Here is a 22512-nt window from a genome sequence, read left to right on the forward strand (position 1 = left end):
CTCTTATGAGGTTCACAGGAAATGTGTGGTGGACATGGGGCAACACCAGACACCCTGACTTCTACACAGGCCTCCCTCTAGCTAGGTCCTGGCATTGCTGACATAATGGATGTGAAGCTTCCCACCACAAAAGGATGATGTATAAAACAGGTAAAAGGTATCGGTATTGATTACACACATCCTGTGACAGGTGTGTGCGGTGACCCTGCCCTCTGTAGTGTCATCTTTTTTTTAAGATTTTAAAATTTATTTTTTAGAGAGATAGAGGAGAGGAGAGGAGGGGAGAGGACAGGAGGGGAGGGGAGGAGGGGGGAGAGAGAAAGAGAAAGAGAGAGAGAGAGAGAGAGAGAGAGAGAGAGAGAGAGAGAGAGAGAGAGAGAGAGAAATATCAACGTGAGAGTAAGACATCCATTGGCTGCCTCCTGCACACTCCTACTAGGGATGCAGCCCACAACCCTGATTGGGACTTGAACCTGCAACCTTTCAGTGCCTGGGATGATGCCCAACCAACTGAGCTGCAGCATTCAGGGATGTAGTGTTATCTTAAAAGAGAATGTTTGAAAACAGCAATGCTGCATCATCCTCCACAGTCATGCGCACAGCTGTTCACACAGTGTCTCACCGTAAGGCTCCCCAGATAGATGAATTCTACAAGTAGCTTTCTAACCAGACTCTCCTGCTCCAATATCTCACCCATCCAATTCATTGTTGCCCATATTTTTTTTCTCCCAAACTGAAATGCTGATCATGTCACTCTCTCATACCCTCAGATTCAGCTTCGCTAGGTCCTGTACCATTTGCTAGTTTGCCTTTATATCCGCATCTCCCTCCTCCACCTCCTACTCTGTTTTTTCCCCTTCCTTTCCTAGATGCCCCTCCTGTGGCTTTGAGCTACCACATGTGTCAGTCCTTCCATGTGGAGCATGTTGTATTCACTTCTGCACCTGAAAAATTCCATTTACCATGTATATTTACCAAGGACATTATATGCCACCTCTTCTTGGAAGTCTCGCTGATATCATCACCTCACCCCACCCCCCCATCTGGCCAGGTTCTCCTCCTGACAACTACCTGCAGAGTACACTTGCCAAATTGTATTTCAACTATTTATTTTTCCCTCTTACACTGTAAGACACTTGAGAGGACTATTTTTTTTCCTAAGGAAATGAACATGCATTGGAAGCCTGCTATTTGACAAGTAATACTAGTAAAGAGCATTCAGAGACATTATCTTCTTTGATCTTCAGGACAGCTCTGTGAGGAAAGTTATCATTATCCCCATTTTACTGATGCTGAAATTAAGCTTAAATGACAAATTATCACACAGAAGAGTAGCTATTTGAACCCAGTTCTGCCTGATTGCAAAGCTCATACTCTTTCTCTACTCATATACTTACTTACCTGTTGCAAGAATGAGTCAGAGAAGGCTTGAGGGAGAAAGTGGCATATGAGCAGGTGTCTTGATAGGTAGGGAGGTTTAAAGTGGGAGTAAGAATCACAAATCCATGCCTAGTATTGTCCTCATCTAAGGGTCTGGTGGGTTATTAAATGTACTGTCAAGAAATTTGTTTTTGTTTGTTTGAAAACCGAATTCTCAGGAGGTGGCAATTACCAATTACAGGGAAGAAACACTCCAAGTAGCCCTATTCTTGAGCTTCCTGGGAGTCTTTGGTCTTGGGGTAACTATCTTCTTCCTCATCACCCCTTTGCACACCCACACAAGGAATAAGTCCTGAGAGATGGACTATTTCTGTGTTCTCAGCCCTACTAGTAGTTAAACACATGGTAGGGTTTACTGATGCTACAAAAAAGGCACAGTTAGTAAATAGAAAACAAAACCCTGGGGCACCACAGTCCACACTTTTCACTACCACTCTCTCCTTCTTGAGTATCAGAATGGTTAGCCACAGAGCTAGGCACAAGTTGGCCCCATGTTATCATATAAAAGGTCATACTCATGTGGAACAATGCCTGAGTTTTTTTCTCTGCCAGTCAAATAAAAGCCCATGGCCTTGTCCCAGTCTGCACTCAGCAGTGAGTGGCTGAGGCCCAAGGCAGGAGCCAAGTTCAGCACCATCTCATTGGGGACAGCTCCACCTGCTGAATTCCTGGATGTTCCTCTCCCCTCTTCAGCACCTTTTCCTCTAACCTGTGAAGGAGTGGTCATGATTTTTGAGAAATGATTGAATCCCAGAAGAGATATGGAGGCATTTTGCATCCAGTCACTTGACAGCATTTTGTACAGAACTATAAGGATATACGTGTGACAGATATCCACTCCACCACTTAAAAAGGAAGAAAAGGAATGAGTATACCATGTCAGTATACTATGGCTTTCTGTAGTGCCTCTTTAAAAGAATTAAGCCATCAGGGTGCATGGTGTTATGTATTTAATTTATCTCCCTCTTAAGCAAGGTGGTAATAATCTCTATCTTCCTGTGGATGAAGGGGGGGAGGTGTGAAGACATTCTGATACCATCAGCAATATGATAAATACCAATGTGGACAGGAGGTGGTATTGGAATAGGAGCAAGCAATGAATAAAGCAGACTGGTAGAAAAAGCTTGGGAAAACCCATTAGGCATTTCCTGATGGTACAAGATACTGGAACTACCAGGAATAGTGAAGTGAAAGTCACTGAATTGAATCACCCAAAGAAGAAAATGAGGACATTGGAGAAAGGCCAGGGACCAGCAACTTCTGGGAAGGAAACATTAGGCCAGTCATCCCAGATGGGCAGAGTATAGAAATGGTCTTATCTAAAGGATATAAAACCTATTTACTATCCTGGTTTTCTCTCTTCATTGCAGTCCAAATACTGCATTTTAAGAAACTCTGTCCAACACTAAATCACTGTGCAGGAAAATTAACCAGCATGCACCAAGTGTTGTATCAAAGAAAGAGAATAGGTCTTAATTAGAAACCCATGATTTTTCAAGCAATTTAGCATAATTAAAATGTAGGTGGGACTAAAAATATGGGAGTCCATTATAAACACAAATAAGTTGACTATAGGGTATTTTCAATAATAAATCAAGGTCAGAGAATTCAAATGTGTTCTGATGAAATTAAAACATCTTTACTAGAAAGGCTCCTTTTCCAATGAAGAGGAAAAACTATTGCAAAAAGGAAGGACCCCAGATCCTTTGGTAAACAACTGTCATCAGGCTCTATTTTTAATTCAGTGCTATACCTATTATGGGATTTGAAAAAGTTTTACCATTTTTTTATTCACACATAAAATGTGTGCTTAACCATACAACTGAGACAAGCATTTGGTTTTCCTAGAAGCAATCCTATAGTTTTATTATCACCTTATATAATAGAATTTGCCTCAACATTTGAAAACAAAGCAGAGACATTGAATGAGATTTCCAGCTACAGGCTTTTGTATCATCAGGCAAATATAGAGAAAGAAGCAGAGATATGTGCATGTGTAAATGTCCTTCACACACACCCACACACAAACATTAATTTGCCCAATGTTCATGATAAATTGAATCTTCCATATTTATACCTCTTTAGATAGATATTTCTGAGAATCTATAGAGACATACATTGTACATTAGTTTCACCATGACGACCTGCACTCTACCTGTTGCATAACAATGCTCATATTATTAAAAGATGTTTCCCAAAATTTTTTCAATTAATCCCTAAGAAATAAGTAAGCTTTTTTTAAGCTTTTGAACAGTTTCTCCCTCTCAAGGAAAAGTCATGATCATAACCTTTCAAATCCTATGAAGAATCAGTGGATGAGCCAGCAAGCTCTAAGCTCATGGAGGACTAGGACTATTAGTGATTTTTATCATGAATAAATTCCAGTGTCTGGCATTCACCCAACATGTATTAGGCACTCGATAAATAACAGTGGAATACATGAACAACTTAGGCTACTTGAATGTGTCAGAGTGTTCTAAATGCTGATGAATATAAAGGCTAAAGATTGAGCTTTTTAGACTGCAATTCTGCAACTGTCTGGATTTAAATGCCCATTATATCTTCTTCTATCACTGTGGCTTTGAGTGAGTTACTTACCCACTAATTTAAAAAATATTTTTATATATTTTTATTTTTCAGTTATACTTAACAGACAATATTATATTACTTTTAGTTGTATAACATAGTGGTTAGACATTTATGTAACTTATGAAGTGATCACCCTAATAATTCTAATACCCACCTGATACTATACATAGTTATAATATTGACTATATTCCCTATGCTGTACTTTACATCCTTGTAACTATTTTTGCAACTGGTATTACATACATCTTAATCCCTTCCTCTTTTTTACCTATCTATCCATTCCCCTTCTATATGATAACCATCAAATTGCTCTCTGTACCTATTAAGTTTTCATTTTGTTCACTTATTTTGTTTTGTCTTTCTTTGTCTGACTTATTTCAATTAGCATAATATCCTCTGGGTCCATCCACATTGTCTGAAATAGAGAAATTCCATTCCTTTTATGGCCAAGTAATATTCCATTGAATATATACCACATCTTCTTTATCCATTCACCTACAGGTGGGCACTTAGGTTGCATCCATACCACATCTTCTTTATCCATTCACCTACAGGTGGGCACTTAGGTTGCATCCATATTTTGTCTATTGTAAATAATGGTTCAAAGAACATAGGAGTGCATATATTTTCAAATTAGTGTTTTGGGTTTCTTCTTACAAATACACAGAAATGGAACTGCTGGGTCACATGTTAGTTCTATTTTTAATTTTCTGAGGAATCTCCATACTGTTTTTTTTACAGTGGCTGTAAAATTTGGGATCCCATCAACAGTGCACAAACCATCATTGTGGTTTTAATTTGCTTTTCCTTAATGATTAGTAACGTTGAGAATTTCTTCATGTGTCTATTGGCCATCTGTATGTTGGGAGTATCCCATTACCTGATATCAAACTATACTACAAGACCATAGTAATCAAAACAGCAAGGTATTGGCATAAAAACTGATACATAGATCAATGGAACAAAAGAGAGAAACCAGAAATAAACTCACACCTACATGGTCTATGACAAAGGTGGCAGGAACATACAATGGGGTAAAGTCAGTCTCCCCAATAAATGGTGTTGGGAAAACTAGACAGACACATGCAAAAGAATAAAACTGGATCACTTTCTTACACAACATACAAAAACAAACTTGATTAAATATTAAATATAAGACCCCAAATAAATATTAAATATTTAAATATTTAAATATAAGACCCCAAATCATGAAACTCATAGAAGAAAACATAGGCAATACTAGTAAACTCTGACATAGCTCTTAGTAATGTTTTTTGGATATGTCTCCTCGGGCAAGGGAAACAAAAGAAAAAAATAAACAAATGGGCATACATCTAACAAAAGAGTTTTTGGACAGTGAATGAAACCATCAACAAAACAAAAAGGCAATCTACTGAATGAGAGAAGATATTCACCAATGATGCATCTGACAAGGGGTTAATATCCAAAGAATATAAGGACTCATAATAATTAAAACCAAAATTTTTATTTAAAAAATGGGCAGAGGGCCTGAATAAAAATTTAACCACCCATTTTTAAGCTCCTTATTTTTGAAATGGGAATAACGACAGTCTTACTTCATATTGTTGCCAATGTGTATATTACCTGGCATATTATAAACAGCAGATAAGTGTTAGTTATTATTATATTAACTTTAACCTGAGCCTTCAATAAATAACAGTCCTTACCCATCTTTAATTAAAACCCTACTACGTCCAAACACACTTGGAAAACCCAGCAACTCTGATGTTACCCTTTCAGGTAAATGTGCCTGAAGGCTAAACCCACAGTTTTCTCCTTGTCCTGGTACTCTCAGTTCGGTCCCTTATCACAATGCAATTTTATCTCTCACAGTGTAATATGGCCTCATCCTTTCTCAAATTTTCTGGCCCTGCTGGGACTTTAGTATCATGGGGGCTGGTACTCAGTCCAGCTCCTTAAATGAGGAGCATGAGGTTACTTTCTCCCTCAGGCCTGAGGCAACAATAGCCTCTACCAGCCAAAAAACTCATCCTGGCAGCTGGAACATCAGGCATCATTAAAAAGCATCCCCACCCCTCCTGCTATAAGGAAGCCATAACTCCAACACAGTTAGATGTTTTTAGTTTGAATTCATATTCTCATTCATTCTCTCTCTCTCTCTCTCTCTCTCTCTCTCTCTCTCTCTCTCTCTCTCTCTCTCTCTCTCTCTCTCTCTCTCTCATTTGGACCTATTTACCCTGAACTGTTTGAATGAGACATCCAGATAGTTTATACTTCAGTGTTCTGATTTGTTAAAGTATGGTTATTAAGCACCTCCTAAGTCCAAAAATTGGTACAGAAAACTCAATGAGATGGAGCTCTGTCCTCAAGGAGGTCACCATTAACTGGAATACAGACCAGATGATGCTTAGTGCTCGGAGAGAGGCATAAAGAGAGTAGCCTGGCACATAAGATCTCACGTCATCCAGATTTAGATCTTTCTTCTTGGAAGTATTGGAGAAATCCTCTGAAAGAAGGTGATACCCAAGTGAGGACTTAAAGAAGGAAATGGGATTAACTGGGGAGAGATGTGGCTTATTAAGTCTCTAAGCAGAGGAAGTAGATGAGCAAAGGGACAGGAAAAGGGAATGAAAGGTCCACCTTGTGCCTGGGAATTTGCAGTGGACAGGAATATGTATGTCCGTGAGGCAAGAAAGCCCAGCTCAAAGGACCACCCTAAAGGTCGCATGTGGAGGACAACTGTAGCATCTTCAAGGTGCCCCACCGCTTACATTCTCTCCAATTCCCCAAATCAGGGGTGGGAAAACCTTTTCCGTAAAGAATCAGAGGATAAATATTTTTTAGACGCTGTGAGCCATACAGTCTCTGTCACAACTACTCAACTTAGTCATTTCTACAGGAAAGCAGCCATAGACAATACGGAAATGAATGAGGGCCTGTGTTCCAATAAAGCTTTATATCAAATAATTTTCAGGTGCCACAACCTAGCAGTCTTCTTTTTATTTTTCTCAGCCATTTAAAAAGGTAAAAGCCATTCTTCACATATGGGCCACATAACAAAAGGTGGTCGGCCAGTTCTGGTCCCTGGGCTGTCGTTTGCTAACCCCCCTGGCTCAAATAAACTACCTCAAAGCCCAGCTGCAAGAGAAAGATACGTGACAGTCTTTCCCATAATGGGAAATGTAACCGTTGCTTCTTTACAGATATTTCCAAGACCTACATTCGAGTAAGAGGTATTAGGGAACTTCAAAAGTTGGTGAGCTTTAAAGGCAAATAGAAATGTCTCCTTTTCCTTTCCCTAAGATTTTAATCTAAGAGAAATATATATTGAGCATAGTCTCACACAGAAGGTCAAACCAGGGCTTAGGTAATTCAAAGAGAGCTTGTCTCAGCCCATTCAGGCTACTATAAGAAAATGCCATAGGCTGAGTGGCTTATAAACAACAGATATTTCTTTTTCAAATCTAAGATTAAGACACCGTAAGAGCCAGTGTCTGGTGAGAGGCCATTTCCTGGTACATAGATGATGCATTCTTGCTGCGTCCTCACATAGCGGAAAAAGTAAGGGAGTTTCTTAGGTCACTTTTATAAGGGCACTAATACCATTCTTAAGGGCTTCATCCTCATGATCTCCTCCTGAAGTCCCTACCTCCTAACACCATCACTTTGCAGGGAGGTTTCAACCTATGAAGTGTAGTGTGGGACACAAACAATCAGACCATAGTAGAGCTCAGCCTATTCTTGGGGGATAGTCATTTATATGTCTCAGGGCATACTTATCATCAACATTCTTATGTCATTTTTGTCTCAAAATGATAAAATTCCCAAGTCACTTAATTTACTATAGTAGCACTAAATGGTAGGCAAAAATCACTAAGTTATAATGCCTCAAAGCCAGATCTGGACCTGGTAGCATCGTCTCAGACCACAGTCTGAGAGTCTGTGCATGGAAAGGGTGGAACGCAAAGGCCCTGGAAGTGTCTCTTCAACCACTCTTGGGCTGGGGCGCCAGTTCTGACAGCACACACTTCCTCTATCTGTAGCTACGCCTTTCCTCGGGGCATAACTATGTAAGTAACACTGGTGAGGAAAACATTCTTCTATTTTCTCCCTGAATGATCATACCACAGTCTTAAAGTGGTGACCATATAACTCACCCTAATGCACCCAGTCCCCCACATTGGTTTCAGAAAGCATGACCAAGAAAATGACATGAACACCAACTTTAACTCTAAAATCAGAAAAATGAAAAGTCCATCATTGTTTAATCAAATACTGATCTGAAGAGAGAAGATAGCAATGCATTAAAATTGTTCTGTGCAAGCACACATGGGTGTGTAAAGATTCAGGGGAACAACTGTTCCCTTTGGAAAAATCATAATCCTCTGGCCAGTTTCAGGCCAAGTACTCAATGGGACATTTTAAACTGGGAAGTCTAATTTGATATTTAAACACACTATGAGACTCAGTTCCAAATATCTTGGGCACTCAGATGATAAAGACAGTGTCATCCTACTCACAACTTGTTGACTGTGCTAACAACCTAAAATTAATCCAAGAGTCAAGAGGAGTTTTAAATGGGCAAGAGTGGCCTGTCCTTCTGCCCAGCCCTATTCTGTCTGTAAAACTCCTGATCTTGAATAAAGACACAATTTAAATAGCACTTCCCTTTAAAGAGTTGCCTCCCACTCTCAGGAAAAATTAGTTGTCTCCCACTCCCATAGCACTTTGCAGAAAACTCTGTTACAGCGATTATGCACTTATCTCACTAAATTGCAATTATCTGTTTTTGTGTCTGTCTATTTCCACCAGAATATGCACCCTCGAGGGTAAAGATCAGGTCTTACTCATCTTTATATTCTCAGAGTTCAGCACAGTGCTGACACAACAGCCACTTAAAACATGTTTTAGGAATTTTGTTATTAAAGAAATGCATGCCCGTGGTAAAAAATTCAAAACGGTTCAGAGGAGTAGAAAGGGAAAGGTTAAAAGTTGCCTTTCCACCACTCAGATCATTAGGCCCATTACCCACAGGAAACCACTCTTAAGAGATTCTTAAAAATGCATAAATACAATATTCCTCTCTTGCATCCCACACCCAGCTAACCCTCATATAGGACTCTCAAAGCTGTCTCCTACGTAAGGTCCACTGATTCTTATACAACTTGACACCGTGGGTGCAAAACCCCGAGGGCAAAAGGCCAGAGAAGGACTGTGGGTACAGCAGAAAGGGCACAGTCCGACTAGGAATCAGTTTTACTGGGCATTTCTTATGAGTTGATAACTAAAGACTTCTCTCCACTCACTGACACCTTTCCTCTCTTGTTTTCATCCGTCTCTTTCTGTGATTTATTGTGTTGCTCCATGACTTCGTCTCTCCATCTGCCTTTCTCTGTCTATGGTCTTTCTACCTCTTTGTCTCTCTTCTATTTTCCTCTTAATCCACTTCTGCTATTTCTGTCTCTGCCTATGTCAACCTCCCTCTGCCTGTCTCTCTATTACTCTTTCTCTGTTTCCAACTCTCAGCTTCTGTTATCTCTGTCTCTTTCTCTTGGTTTCTTTGTCTCCTTCTCAAAGGTTGTCCTCCACTCAGCTCTCACATCAGTCAACACCCTTACCATAGCCTTACAACACTATCTAATATTACAGGTAGTACATCTGTGTTTAAGTTGCTGTGAATGTATAGAGATGCACAAGGATGCACACATCTCCTGCCAGTTCTGTTAGAAGTATTCTCATTAGGCACACACTCTCACTCTCGTGTACATATATGATGTAGGAATTGATATGAAGGGCAAGACAAGACAGATTCAAATTGAAATACATGCTCCTTTACTGGGAACTGAAAACGACCAGAATTTGCAGAAGGTGTACCCAGGTTGGAGAAGCTGCCTTCAGATCTCGCTGGAATTGAATCGGGAGGATGGTAAACAAAAGGCCTGGGGGGCCCTACTGCTGCACACCCCGAGGAGAGACAGAGTGGGCCTGCTGCTTTGCAGACAGCCTGGGTGTGGGCTCTCTCCAACCACAGTGATTAGAAGCAAGTCAGGCCACTTGAGCGTAGGCTGTGGGTCTACTGCCTGGAATTCAGTTCTAATGAGACCAAGTTCACTGACTCGCTTGTTCTTGTTTGCTTTGTTTTTCTCATTTTTCAAATAACATTTAAAAATAACTCCAGCAAAGCATGTTTATTGAGAAACAACAACAGCAAATCTATGGACCAAAAAAAAAATCACCTACAATTCCAACATTCATCATAATCACAGACAAACATTGTGTTGCTTTTCTTTTTGCAAAAGTGGAATTTAATAGCATATAGTAAAATTTTTAAAAGTATTGAGCCTCTATTATGTCCCGGTATACTTCTAGGGACTTGGAATATACAAGAAAGCAATTCAGACAAAACAAAATAAAAAAACAAAACCGTGACTTCATGGTGCTTACATTTGTACAATTTTTTAACCTCTTTCCCCGGCTCTGGCATTCTGCGGGAGGTTTCCCAATTCAACATGTATATTTACATAAGCAATATTTTAATGGCTGAATATTCTACAACACTCACACACAAGGTAATGGGTTATTTGTTCTATGAGAAAAGCCAATTTTCCCCCATGAAAATAGCAAATAAAAGAGCAAATATTGAGCAAGCAAGTTGTGATATATATTAAGAAATATATATTTGGTCTTAGTCCCCTTTCTGGCACAGAGCTCGTAAAACCCTTGGTATTGCCTATGATAAAAGTGAACAGGGTTTCTTTTGTTATTTCTTTTGTTACATTAATGAAGTGACTTTTTGGAATGTACTTTAAGATGGGGACTGGTAATCAGGAGAACCAACCATGTGATTGGAGGGTTGGAACTTTCAGTCCCACCCCCTGGACCTCCAGGAAGAAGAGAGGGGCTGGGGGTTAAATTGATGGCCAATGGCCAGTGATTTAATCACTCATGACTATGTAATAAAGCCTCTGTAAGAATCCAAAAGGACAGGATGGACAGCTTCAGGGTTGGTGAGCACGTAGCAATTGGGGAAGAAGGGCATGGAAGCTCCTTGCCTCTTCCCCATCCTTGCCCTAGGCGCCTCTTCCATCTGGCCAGGCCTGAGTTTTATCCTTTTATAATAACCTGATAATCTAGTAAGTAAAAGGTTTCTCTGAGTTCTGTGAGCAGCTCTAGTAAATTAATTAAACCCACGGAAGGGGTTTTGGGAACCTCCCCTCAACAGACAATCCACCAGAACCACGGAAGATGACCTGGGGTAGCAACTGGCCCCTGAAAGACTGTGCCCTCAACCTGTGGAATCTGAAGCTATCTCTGGGTAGATAGTGTCAGAATTGAGTTAAATTGCAGGATACCAGCTGGTGTCTGAGAATTACTTGTTGGTGTGGGGGAACCCCCCAAAACTCCCCACCCACACACTGGAAATTAGATCCAGAACTCTATGACAAGTATTATGTGCAAATAGCCAGAGATGATGGGAGAGATGCCAAAAAGAACAAGACAGGGTCCCAGCCCTCATTAGAAGAAAATGAAACTAGAATGAAAGACCATAAATGCAGAAATGGAAGCAATATCATGAGTAACATATTACACATATCTTTTAGCAGGCCATACTTGAACATTATAATTACTAGCATAAATATAAACAAAATAACAATAATAACAACAATGATGATGACAGCTAGCCCTTTAAGCATATTTATATTTATTGTCTCCTTTAACCATCAAGAAACCATACAAAGAGTATACCATTATAGTTTCCAGTTTACAGATGAGGGAACTAAGGCAACAAGTTATAAAGTTCATTGCCCAAGTTCACATATCTAGTAGATTCTCGAGTGGAAATTGAAACCAAGCACTAACATTATGTTGTATGTAAAATAATGCACTCTTGCAGCCACCTAAGACATGCCTTTCCCATGGTCATACGGATAGTCAGGAAAAATAATTGCCTAGAATATATTCAGGGATAGAAATGTCACTATGGCAGAAAGGCTTCATCTCCCTCTCCTTGGGGGACCATGTACTGCTCCATGCAATCATATTTCCTCCTCCAAGGAGGCTTCCATGGCTCTTCACCATCGGGGCCATTGTTTTTATTGAGAAAATAACGCGGGGTGTGGGGCTTCCGCCTTTATCTTGGGGAAATCAAGCACATTGACATGACATTGTGCAGGAAGGGGTTCATGAACACCAAAACTCACACAGAAACCTTAGGGGAAAGATTTTCACGCTTCCCTGTCCCTAGTAATCTCCCAGGAGTTTATAAAGCATACAGACTCCTAGTCCCCATCAGCAGACTAAAAAGCAGGTCCCCTGAGGACACACTGTGAGAAGCGTGGCCCTAGGTGCCCAGTGACAGAGTCCATAGCTGCCCAGGTAAGAATTCCTCCAACAATTCAGCAAAATGCAAGTCAGGATAAACAAGGCTGCAGACAGGTCCGAAGCAGAATGACAACCAGGCCTGAAATAGCCTTTCTCCTCTTTAATGATTCGAATCAAGAGTGCATGTTGGGAGTGACAAATTATCACACAGAAGGAGTTGACATTTAAACCCAAGAGTGCATGCTGGAAGTGATGAATAAGGAGAAGACCTTTCACTTTTAACCACACCGCCCATAGGCCTCGGAGCAGAAGGATGATGACCCCACAATTTTGTGTCTCAATAGCCCTGCTGCTCTGGTTACAGGAAGATGACTGGAGGCATCAATCCATTGGCTCCAGGGCACAACATGATTAGGTGGTTGTCTGATAGCATGTTTCTTATTAGCACTTTCTTAAAAAACTGTACAAGTTGTCCACACTGTCACTCCAGGGTCATTAGCCAGCAGGGAGAAACCAAATAGCGTATCCCACACATCCTCCCGGGAGAACAAGAGAACACTCATTAATAACCCCAGGTGTCCCACTCCTGGGGAAAGACAAAGGTTAAGGCTGGGGCAGCTTTTTACCAAGTAAAGTGTATCAGGTCAGTGACCTGAGATCGGGGCCACGTGAGGGGGAAAGCCCTGAGCCGGGGTGCCCTGCTGAGTTCCCCTACCACACCCCGGCAGTGACCAGTGGAGTTCTTTCTAAAGAAACTCAGAAAGATACTCTTTCAGAGGTACAACATGATAAAAAAGCAGCAGCTTTGGAACCAGAAAGGGCACAAATAAAATTCTAGCTCTGCCACCTTCTAGTGGGGTGACCTTGGGAAAGTTCCTAAGCCTGGACTTCCACCGCTTTGGAGGAGGAATAGTAATACCTCGAGTTTGTAAGCCTGGTGTGAGGATGAAGTGAAATTATGTGGGGATGCTCTAGAATGTACTTCCAGGGAAGCTGTTTACTAATTGGTTGGTTATTTATGTTACTATTGCTAAGAGGGACTTCTCTTATAATCACAGTATCTTATCTGGCTACAGAGAACTAACCCTAGCATTCAACCAACTCTCCTTTGCTCCCTTCCCCCATCCCACTCCCAAAGATAGAAGAAATGGAAAAGGCCATAGCTCGTAACTCAATTACTAGTATAATCCTTGAGCAAATAAAATCCATTAGTATCAACAGAGACCACTTTAGTTGACTACCGCTGCTCAAACACTGATACTCTAGGTTCCCTTGACTGAGACAATACTTCAAGTTATGTTAAACGAGATTTCATCTGCATAAGACCATTAAAGAGGAAAAGGTGCTACTCCACTCTCCTCCCCCAATCCCTTGCTGCAATGAGCCGGGTCATAAGTAATCTGATCTCTGAAGTCCATTAGCAGTGGAACACATATGGTGGACCTGCCCCACCCCCTTTTCATCTGGTAATCACCATACTGTTGTCTATGTCAGATTCCATCTTTGTTTCCTGCCAATGGCTTGATAGCTTTGTTCATCACGACTGAGTAGAGTGGGCACTTCTGAAGAGTAACCATGATGCCTCCATGAAGCCTGGCTTTACCTCATGGTGACCATGCCCTTGACCATGCCTCTTCGCTGCCATCCCTTTGGGCCACTTTGGCCACATTGTTTGACTGGTTTCCCCTCTGGGACACAGATACATTTTCTATACTTTCTAGTCAGAGACATAGGACAGTAAATTGAGATGCACACAACTATCTATATATATAAAAGCCTAAGCGACCAAACAACTGAACAACTGAATGACCAAATGACTGGTCAACTGGTCACTATGGCATGCATTGACCACCAGGGGGCAGATGCTCAGTGCAGGAGCTGCCCCCTGATGGTCAGTGCACTCCCACAGCGGGAGTGCTGCTCAGCTGACTGACGGATGCCAGACACTGGGCTCATGGCTGGCAAGCACAGCTGCAGTGGTGCAAGCCTCTCCTGCCTCCATGGCCAAGCTGTGGGACCCCACAGGTGCATGAATGCGTGCACTGGGCCTCTAGTTTTACATAAGGGTAGTGACTTCACATAAGCTGGCAGGGAGTCAAATTAATTTACCCTCCCGCGATCTGGCCAGTAATATTTCTAACCAAGAACTTAAACAAAAGGAAGTCCTTTTGTAAAAAGTGTGTGTACACAATGTCAAGGTAAAAAAAGAAACAATGGTGATTCCAGCTGAGATTTAATGTGCAAACAAATGCAGTCATGTCTTTAAGGCTTGGAATATACCCATACTCACTAGAACATGGATGTATATACTCTTTGCTTAAAGCAGTGATGGGCAACCTTTTGACCTTGGTGTGTCAAACTTCGCCAAAAAACTGAACATAACTCGGGTAGTGTGTCACTTTGAGGAAAAAACTAACTCCAAGACTCTAGTCGAAAATGTTTCATCCTCAGGAGCAGCAAATGTTTCATCCTCGGCATGCGGCCGCGAGTCATCAGAAATGGCTACGCATGTCAGTGCTGACACGCGTGTCATAGGTTCGCCATCACTGGCTTAAAGCATATTTTAATAACTATTTCTAAGATTAAAACTTGATGCAGGCTCCTCCCTGGCCCAGGCCCTGGTCAGGGCTCATGCAGGAGGCAAACAATCGATATGTCTCTCTCACATAAGTGTTTCTCTCTGTCTTTCCCTCTCTCTTACACGCTCCATAAAAAAAAAAAAAAAAAAAAAAAAAAAATCAATAGAAAAATCTCCCCGGGTGATGATTAACAACAACAACAACAGAAGATGAAAATTTGAGTTAAGCATAGTTTACATTTAACATAGGTTAATTTCCTGGATATAGATAGGAATTTTTATATCCCTACTCTCGACCTTTACACACACCAGCCATTCAGCTCAAAATATCCTTGTCTAATCTCCATCTCTTTTTTTTTTAATATATTTTATTGATTTTTTACAGAGAGGAAGAGAGAGGGATAGAGAGTCAGAAACATCAATGAGAGAGAAACATCAATCAGCCGCCTCCTGCACACCCCCTACTGGGGATGTGCCCGCAACCAAGGTACATGCCCCTGACCGGAATCGAACCCGGGACCCTTGAGTCCACAGGCCGACGCTCTATCCACTGAGCCAAACCGGTTTCGGCATAATCTCCATCTCTTAATTAAAATTTTCTTTATGTTTTGGGGCTCAGTGGAAGCACCAGCTCTGCAATGAAGCCTGAAGACCACCCCATTCAGAAGACATCATCCTGCCCCTGAACTTCCACAGCATGTTATACCCTCAGAATACACTTTTTTTCTGCTGCCTCTTCACCAGATTCTTTAAGTCCAAGAGAGAAAGTTCTATGAGGGCAGGCATTATTTCTTTTCATCTTTGTGCATCACTCCACCTATGTCCCTGTTATCATTGGCTGACAAATATTAGGACTCAACACATATTTGCAAAATTAGAATGAAATAATTTGTGTAACCCACTTAGCATAATGCTGCCACACAGCCATATCTCTTTAAATGTAAGCAATTATTATTTTTTTAAATAATAAAATTCCATTAGCATTTGTACCCTAGTCTATGAGTTCCTGGGGTCCCTCCCAAAAAGGATGTAGATATAGTTTCCAGAGTCAATATTCATGTCAATTTACTCTAGAAAATCCAATTAAACATTTTAATGGAAGTTTACTTTCTAATTTCATATTAAGCAATTCTTTATCCAGAGATAGCAAGTTCCTTAATATAAAGGTACTAGAGGCCCGGTGCACAAAATTGATACATGGGAGGGTTGGGGGGAGGGTCCCCTCAGCCCAGCCTGCACCCTCTCCAATCCGGGACCCCTCGGGGGATGTCTGACTGCCTGTCTTACAATCCTAGACCACTGGCTCCTAACCACTCACCTGCCTGCCTGATCGCCCCTAACTGCCCCCCCCCCCCGCCAGCCGGATCACCCCTAACTGCCTCTGCCTGCCAGCCTGATCACCCCCAACTGCCCCCCATGCCAGCCTGGTCACCCCACGCAGCCTGCTGCTTGGTTGTTTGGTCACCCCTCACTAACTCCCCTGCCGGCCTGGTCACCCCACGCAGCCTGTTCGGTCGTCCGTTCAGTTGCGATGGTCACTTAGGCTTTTATTTAGATAGATGATGCAATAAACCCAATAAATGGTTTTGCTGCAAATTCACACTGAAATGAATACTTGTTTGGATCTCAAGTGACTAGATTTCCTATAAAGGGATATGTATATGAACCATAGGAAAAGGAAGAATCATCTATATAATAAAAGCTTAAGCGACTGTTATGGCGGAACGACCAGTCACTATGATGTGCACTGACTACCAGGGGGCAGATGCTCAATGCAGGAGCTGCCCCCTGGTAGTCAGTGCTCTCCCACAGGGAGAGCGCTGCTCAGTCAGAAGCTGGGCTCACAGCTGGCAAGTGCAGCGGCGATGGCTAGAGCCTCTCCCACCTCCGCAGCAGTGCTAAGGAGCAGCGAGCTGAGCAGTAAGGAGCAGCAAGCAGAAGGGAAGTAAGGAGCGAGGGGTCCCAGACTGCAAGAGGGCACAGGCCGGGCTGAGGTACGCTCCCCCCTGCCCATGCACGAATTTCATGCACCGGGCCTCTAGTATGAAATAAAAGGCTTGCTTACTACATTTTACTTAAATGTAGTAAGTGCACAATCCCACAACCTGAACAAACTATTAAATTAAGTTTAACTTGTAAGGAATTTCAGTGGCACTCTAGTCTGTTAGTGCCATTTTATAAGGGACAAAATTAAGACCACACCATTTTAACAGGCTGCTACTACATTAGCAATCTCTGCTATAGTCGCGACTATAATCCAGGATTTTTCATTCCCAGTAGGGAATTATTTCTATAACTAACATACAAACTAGTATTTATTGAGCACTTACTATGTATCAGCCACTTCATATACAAGTCAAGTCTTCAGGGGGGAAAAAAAAGCTGCAGAGATGTTCTCTCCCCATATTTTAGTTAAGGAAACTGAAGCTCAAAGAACTTAAGTGTCTTGCTCAAGGCAAAGCACTGGTAAGCAGGAGAGCTAGCATTCAAACGCAAATCTGTCTGCCATCCACGTCACACCACAGTAACATTCATTAATAGCACAGAGCACAGATCAGAGAAGGGGTGGTGTGGGCTTCTTGAGAAAGCTAAAATCTTTTGTCATTTTACTTTTAAAAAAGGGTCTAAAAAAAAAAGAGAAAGAAATCTATGTCAAAATGTATAGTCAAATCAAGTGTTTATTTCTAACCTCTGTATAAAAGCAGGTATGTAATTAACTTAGAAAAGGAATCTGTTCCTGAAAAGAACACCAGATCTGATCGCTGAAGGAAGGCAAGCTACCTCGTGCTTAATGAATCACCGGTTGCAGATCCCATGTCTCACTAAAGATGAAGAGGTGGGTGGATAAGAGAACAACCAAACCACTACTTAAGGTAAAGAGTGTGATGTGACAGGCACATTTTACAGTCCCTGCTTTTCTACAAGTACCTGGAGCTTCCAGCTAAGACTATGCCTCCTCCACCACCATCTGAAATCCATCCAGGACAGGATTATTGACTCCAACATGTCTGAATTTTTCTGTCCTACCTTAACGTCTTTTTTCCATTTTATGGACTTCTTTTTTTAAACTTATCTTTATTGTTGAAAGTATTACAAATGCCCCCTCCTTATCCCTGCCCCCTATTGACCCCTCCTACCTTAAGGTCTTTAAGACAAGCCATTCCATGGGGTTTTGGAGTCAGATCACTTTGGGTGTTGGTCCCTGGCTTTGCCACGAGCCTTTTGTATCCTTTTGGCAGGTCCTTTAGTCTAAGGAAGCCTCAGTTTCCTCCTCTATGTCATGGGAATAACTTCTACTAATCACACGTTTTTGTCAACCTTAAGTGAGATGATGATGGAATAAAAAAGCATCTACCCAAAGGCCTGACCCGAGATGGGACTCAACTCAGTTTATTCACTAAGGGTGGATGGTAAATGCCAAGTCCTAGGACAACTGAAGCAAACAGGTATGTGGGAGTCAACCAGACTCTCATGACCGATGAGAAATGCAGCATTAAAGATTCCATAATGGCCAAATATGTCAAGTAAAAGCTTCTGTTAACAAATCTTATAACACTGTTTCCAGTAAGGAGGGGACATGGCGGTGAATTGAAATATTTAAATTAATTCCAGCATAAATATATGAAAGAGATATTAACACTTGACACCCACCTATTACCTAACAAGGATTTCATAAGGATTCATGAGTGTGGCACTTTGAAATTTTTTGGAAATAAGGAATAAACACATGCCCCATCACACATACATACATAGACAAATATATATATTTGAACAAAGTAAGGATACTGTATAAATTTAGATCAGGGCACAGCATGCCTGGGATGAGCAGGGTAGCAACAATATGTTCTTTTGCTTATGACACCGAGCTCATGACAAATGATTCATACCCAGCACCTTTCATGCCAGAAGATCCCCCCCGCCAAGGTGTTCCACCAACTCTAGCAAACAGTTCCCATCAAGCTAGACTGCAGTGCAGAGGAATCACATCACACCCACGATGAGGCAAAACAGCCCTGTCTTTACCCAACTGTGCAAGTCCAACAGCTGGAGGGGGCGGGAAGGAGGTGAGAGAACCATCCAGAATTCCCCAGGAGTCTGACAGGCAGCCTATAATTACCATACATTTACACCTTCCATGCAGGTATTCTTGTCATCAGAAGCCCCACTTACAAAGGCTTTTAGCTAAAGGTGAGATGAGTTCCTAGGATGTGTATTGCCTGTGGCCCTGAATGCATTTGGTGGTGGTGGGGAGGGAGGGGGGCTATAGGGGAAGACAATTAAATATTTTAAAAAATGAGAGTCCCTATGTTCCCTTCAGGTTTAGGTTCATGGATTCTAGTTCTAGGGGGAAAGTGCTGAGAGGAGCGTTCCAAACAGGTGTACCGCACGTGACAATCACACTACCCTCTTAACTACCCTCTTATGTAAAACACAAACAGGAAGAACTCAAACTCAGGTCTCCGCTGCTTTTTATGCCACAAAGTTGGGAGGGGTAGTTTCTTTCTGCCTTTCTTCCCTTGAAAAAAAATTTAAAACTTTGTCTCACCTATGAATCTGGGCCAACTTTGTTTTGGAGGACCTAGATACAGCTATGTCTCTTCCTCTACCACCTGTACATACACACCAAACCGCCCCCCCAAACCAATTAGTGTGCAAGCAGGCAGGAGAGGGCAGGGAGAAGGTGTGCTTACAAGAATAAGAGGCTTAAGAGAGTAGAAAACTCATTCGTTAACATGAGTTGAGTACTCAAACCTCTGACATATACCATCCTGAATGTTTCCTACATTGTCTCAGACTTCCCTGCGTGTCTCCCATCCAAGTCCTGACCCTAATAAGCCCTGCTGGGCTTATAAGCACCATTAAAAAAAAAAAAAAGGCTGGCAATGCCTGGCACCATTTCTTAAATGGAGTTTAAAATTTGCCAAAGATGTACTCTTCTTGTCTCACTCTTTCCAACATCTTTCAGGAGACAAACTAAAGGAGAGGTCTAATGGGTGAGTGATATTTTACAGCTTGAATTACATTAAAAGCCAGAAATATTTTGAATCCAAAGTCCTTTACTCCTTGATACAACAGATGTAATACGTTTGATGTGCTTAAAATCTCCCCTTAAAGCCAGAAGGTTTGAACTAATCACTTAAAGCAGTGAGAAAGTTATTCAATTAGTTTAAGATTCAAGTTCAAACTGGGTGATTAATTTTAGTGGTTAAGATATGAAAGATATGATAGTTAAGGTAAGGAATGAGGGCAAGGGTCTCTGGAGCTTGAACGAAAAGGATTCAGCTTCAATTACTGGATTAAACCAGTCCTGCAAACCATATAAAAACCACAACCTCAGACATGAAGGCTAAATTGTAGGGAATACCCTGCTGACGCTCCCAGAACAGAGACATCAATACGAAATGCTATTTATCATGATTTGCCTTAATACAATTTATATGTGTGTGCCCAAGGACTCCATAATGACAGGCTATTATTTAAAAATGTTCCCAACTTTCATTAAAAAGCTGACGATGAGCACAACTCACTAAATTGGCACTTCCCTGGGAAGGTTTCTGGCAATTACATCACAACTGAAAACATTTTGAAAGGTATCGGGCGCATAGACTGTGCATATTACAATTACTACAATCTCACTAACCGGATGGAAGATGAAACTTTGATTTATTTCTTTTCATTTTACTCATCCTTGGTTTTTATGAGCTTCTTGTCTGCTTAACGGCAGCCTAGAGAAGTTTCCACACTTTTAAATCCTCTTCAGCTGTTACCATCAAAGCTGGCTCTTGACTATTTCAGCTCATTGAGGTTTCCAGGTGCAGCTCAAACGGGAACCGCTACCTCGGATTCCAGACAGGCAGGCTTTTCCAAAAATCGAAAACCTTCAGGGACTTGACCAATACTCGTGGACTTTCACTCCCCCCAGTGTCAGCCTCCTGGAACCCGGCAACCTCTCTCCCCCCTTCATAAAGGGGGGCTAAGTCTTTATTTGTGCTCTTCCTCAGAGGAGGTCAGGCAACAGGGAGAGAACAGGGAGTTGTTGTCGCTGGGATATATCTGATCTTCCTGGGACTGGTTTTTGCCAGGAAAACAACCACCCATTCACAGGCTGGAAAGCCCCAGCTCTCAAAACACACTGGCTGGTGCTGTGAGAAGATGCTGGGGAGTTCCCCTCCTGAAACTTGCACCCACGGGGTCCCCAGAAACAGACACCACCTTATCTATCCACTGCATTTCTCTTCCCTTGTTCGGGGGGTAAGGGGGCTAAGGAGCTCTGCATAAAAATAAAATAAAATAAAATAAAACCTCAAATAAAGTCCTATTGATCTTATTTGCACTCATCCATAAGTCTAGCAAGTAAAGGGAAAGTCACTAGAGGGATTGTCTGCCTGCCTGGAAAGTTAACCCTTTCACCACCACATGCAGAATACTTTATTGAAGCCCCTCTGTCTGGTCTTCAGATCCACACCACTGCACCAATGCGACCAGAGAAGCAGGGAACGGACTTGCCTGCTCTGTTTGAACCTTTGTTTGGGGCGTGGAGAGGACGCTGATGGTTGTGGTGGGGAGAAGGGGGGAGGATGAAGGGGGAACTCCCAGCAGGTAACATGAAAACATGAACTCCTGGGGCGGGGGAGAGGGGGGACCCGGCAAGACTTTAGTTTGCAGCATCTTTTCAGTCCAGAAACCCCATTCTCCAAATTCTCCATCAGATCACACAGCCGACTTTAACCCTTTCCTTCTTTCGCCCTTTGCCCTCAGTCCCATTCTACTCACGCTGCTGTTGTGGCCGGACCAGTGGACCATCGCCTGGTTGTGTGCTGAGTCGCCCGTCAGGGCGAACGTGGTGCTGGTCAGTTTCAGCTCCTCCGTCCGGAAGCGGGTGGCTTTGTCCGGGTCCCGCTCCGGAGTCCCAGGCTCCGGCTGCCCTCCGTCCCGCAGTACTCCTCGGGGGCTTCTACTCGAGCCCTCTCCTTGGTCCGCCTTCTCCCGATCCGCTCCACTCCGTCTCCTCCGGCCGGAGCGTGGAGCGACCACCACGGGCGCCCCGGCGTCCCGGACCCGCTCCAGGGACAGCGCTCGGTCTCCGGGGGCCACTGAGAACAGGGGGCGCCCAAGGAGGGGCGGGGGCGTGGCAGGAGCCCTGCTTGGCGGCCCCTGGTGAAGGGAGCCCCCTGGGGTCGGAACCCAGCGTGGGCCCGAGCTGGGGTGCAGCTGGGGGCAGCAGGAGCCGCCGCCGCAGGCGCCCGGGGCGCAGAAGACCAGGAGCCCTGCGCCCGCGAAGAGCGCGCTCAGCCCGGCCGCGGAGCCGCCGGCGGCGCCAACTTTTCCCATCGCGGAGCGGAGAGCGGCGGAGAGGGTCCCGGAGCGGAGGCGGCGGCGCGGGCTCTCCGCGGGCCGGCTGGGGAGACGGGCGCTCAAGACCCCAACTCCATCCAAGTTGGGCAGCGGCGGGGCGGGCGGAGGCGGCGCCGGGCAGGTGGCGGCCGCTCGCCCAGGCTGGGCAGGAGCCGAGCACGGGTTCGGACGGAGCGAGCCGCCGCCGCCGCCGCCGCCAAGCGGGGGTGGAGCCGAACTGAAGTCGCGGGCGGAGCGGGCGGGCG

General features: G+C 43.1%; 1 protein-coding gene across 5 annotated transcripts in view; it reads right to left on the reverse strand.

Moving 5' to 3' along the window:
- The window catches only part of SORCS1 (sortilin related VPS10 domain containing receptor 1), a gene marked incomplete at both ends in the record, with an annotated part of 468623 nt that extends 446380 nt beyond the window's left edge, over nucleotides 1–22243 (reverse strand). For all 5 annotated transcript variants that reach the window (XM_079793712.1, XM_079793713.1, XM_079793716.1 and 2 more), the window contains one exon: nucleotides 21686–22243. In XM_079793712.1, the coding sequence (XP_079649838.1) occupies nucleotides 21686–22243 (558 nt within the window). The remainder of the gene's footprint in view (nucleotides 1–21685) is intronic.
- Between the last annotated feature and the right edge of the window lie 269 nt (nucleotides 22244–22512).

The sequence above is a fragment of the Cnephaeus nilssonii genome (assembly GCF_951640355.1).
Source record: "Cnephaeus nilssonii genome assembly, chromosome: 16".
Classification (NCBI taxonomy): Eukaryota; Metazoa; Chordata; class Mammalia; order Chiroptera; family Vespertilionidae; genus Cnephaeus; species Cnephaeus nilssonii.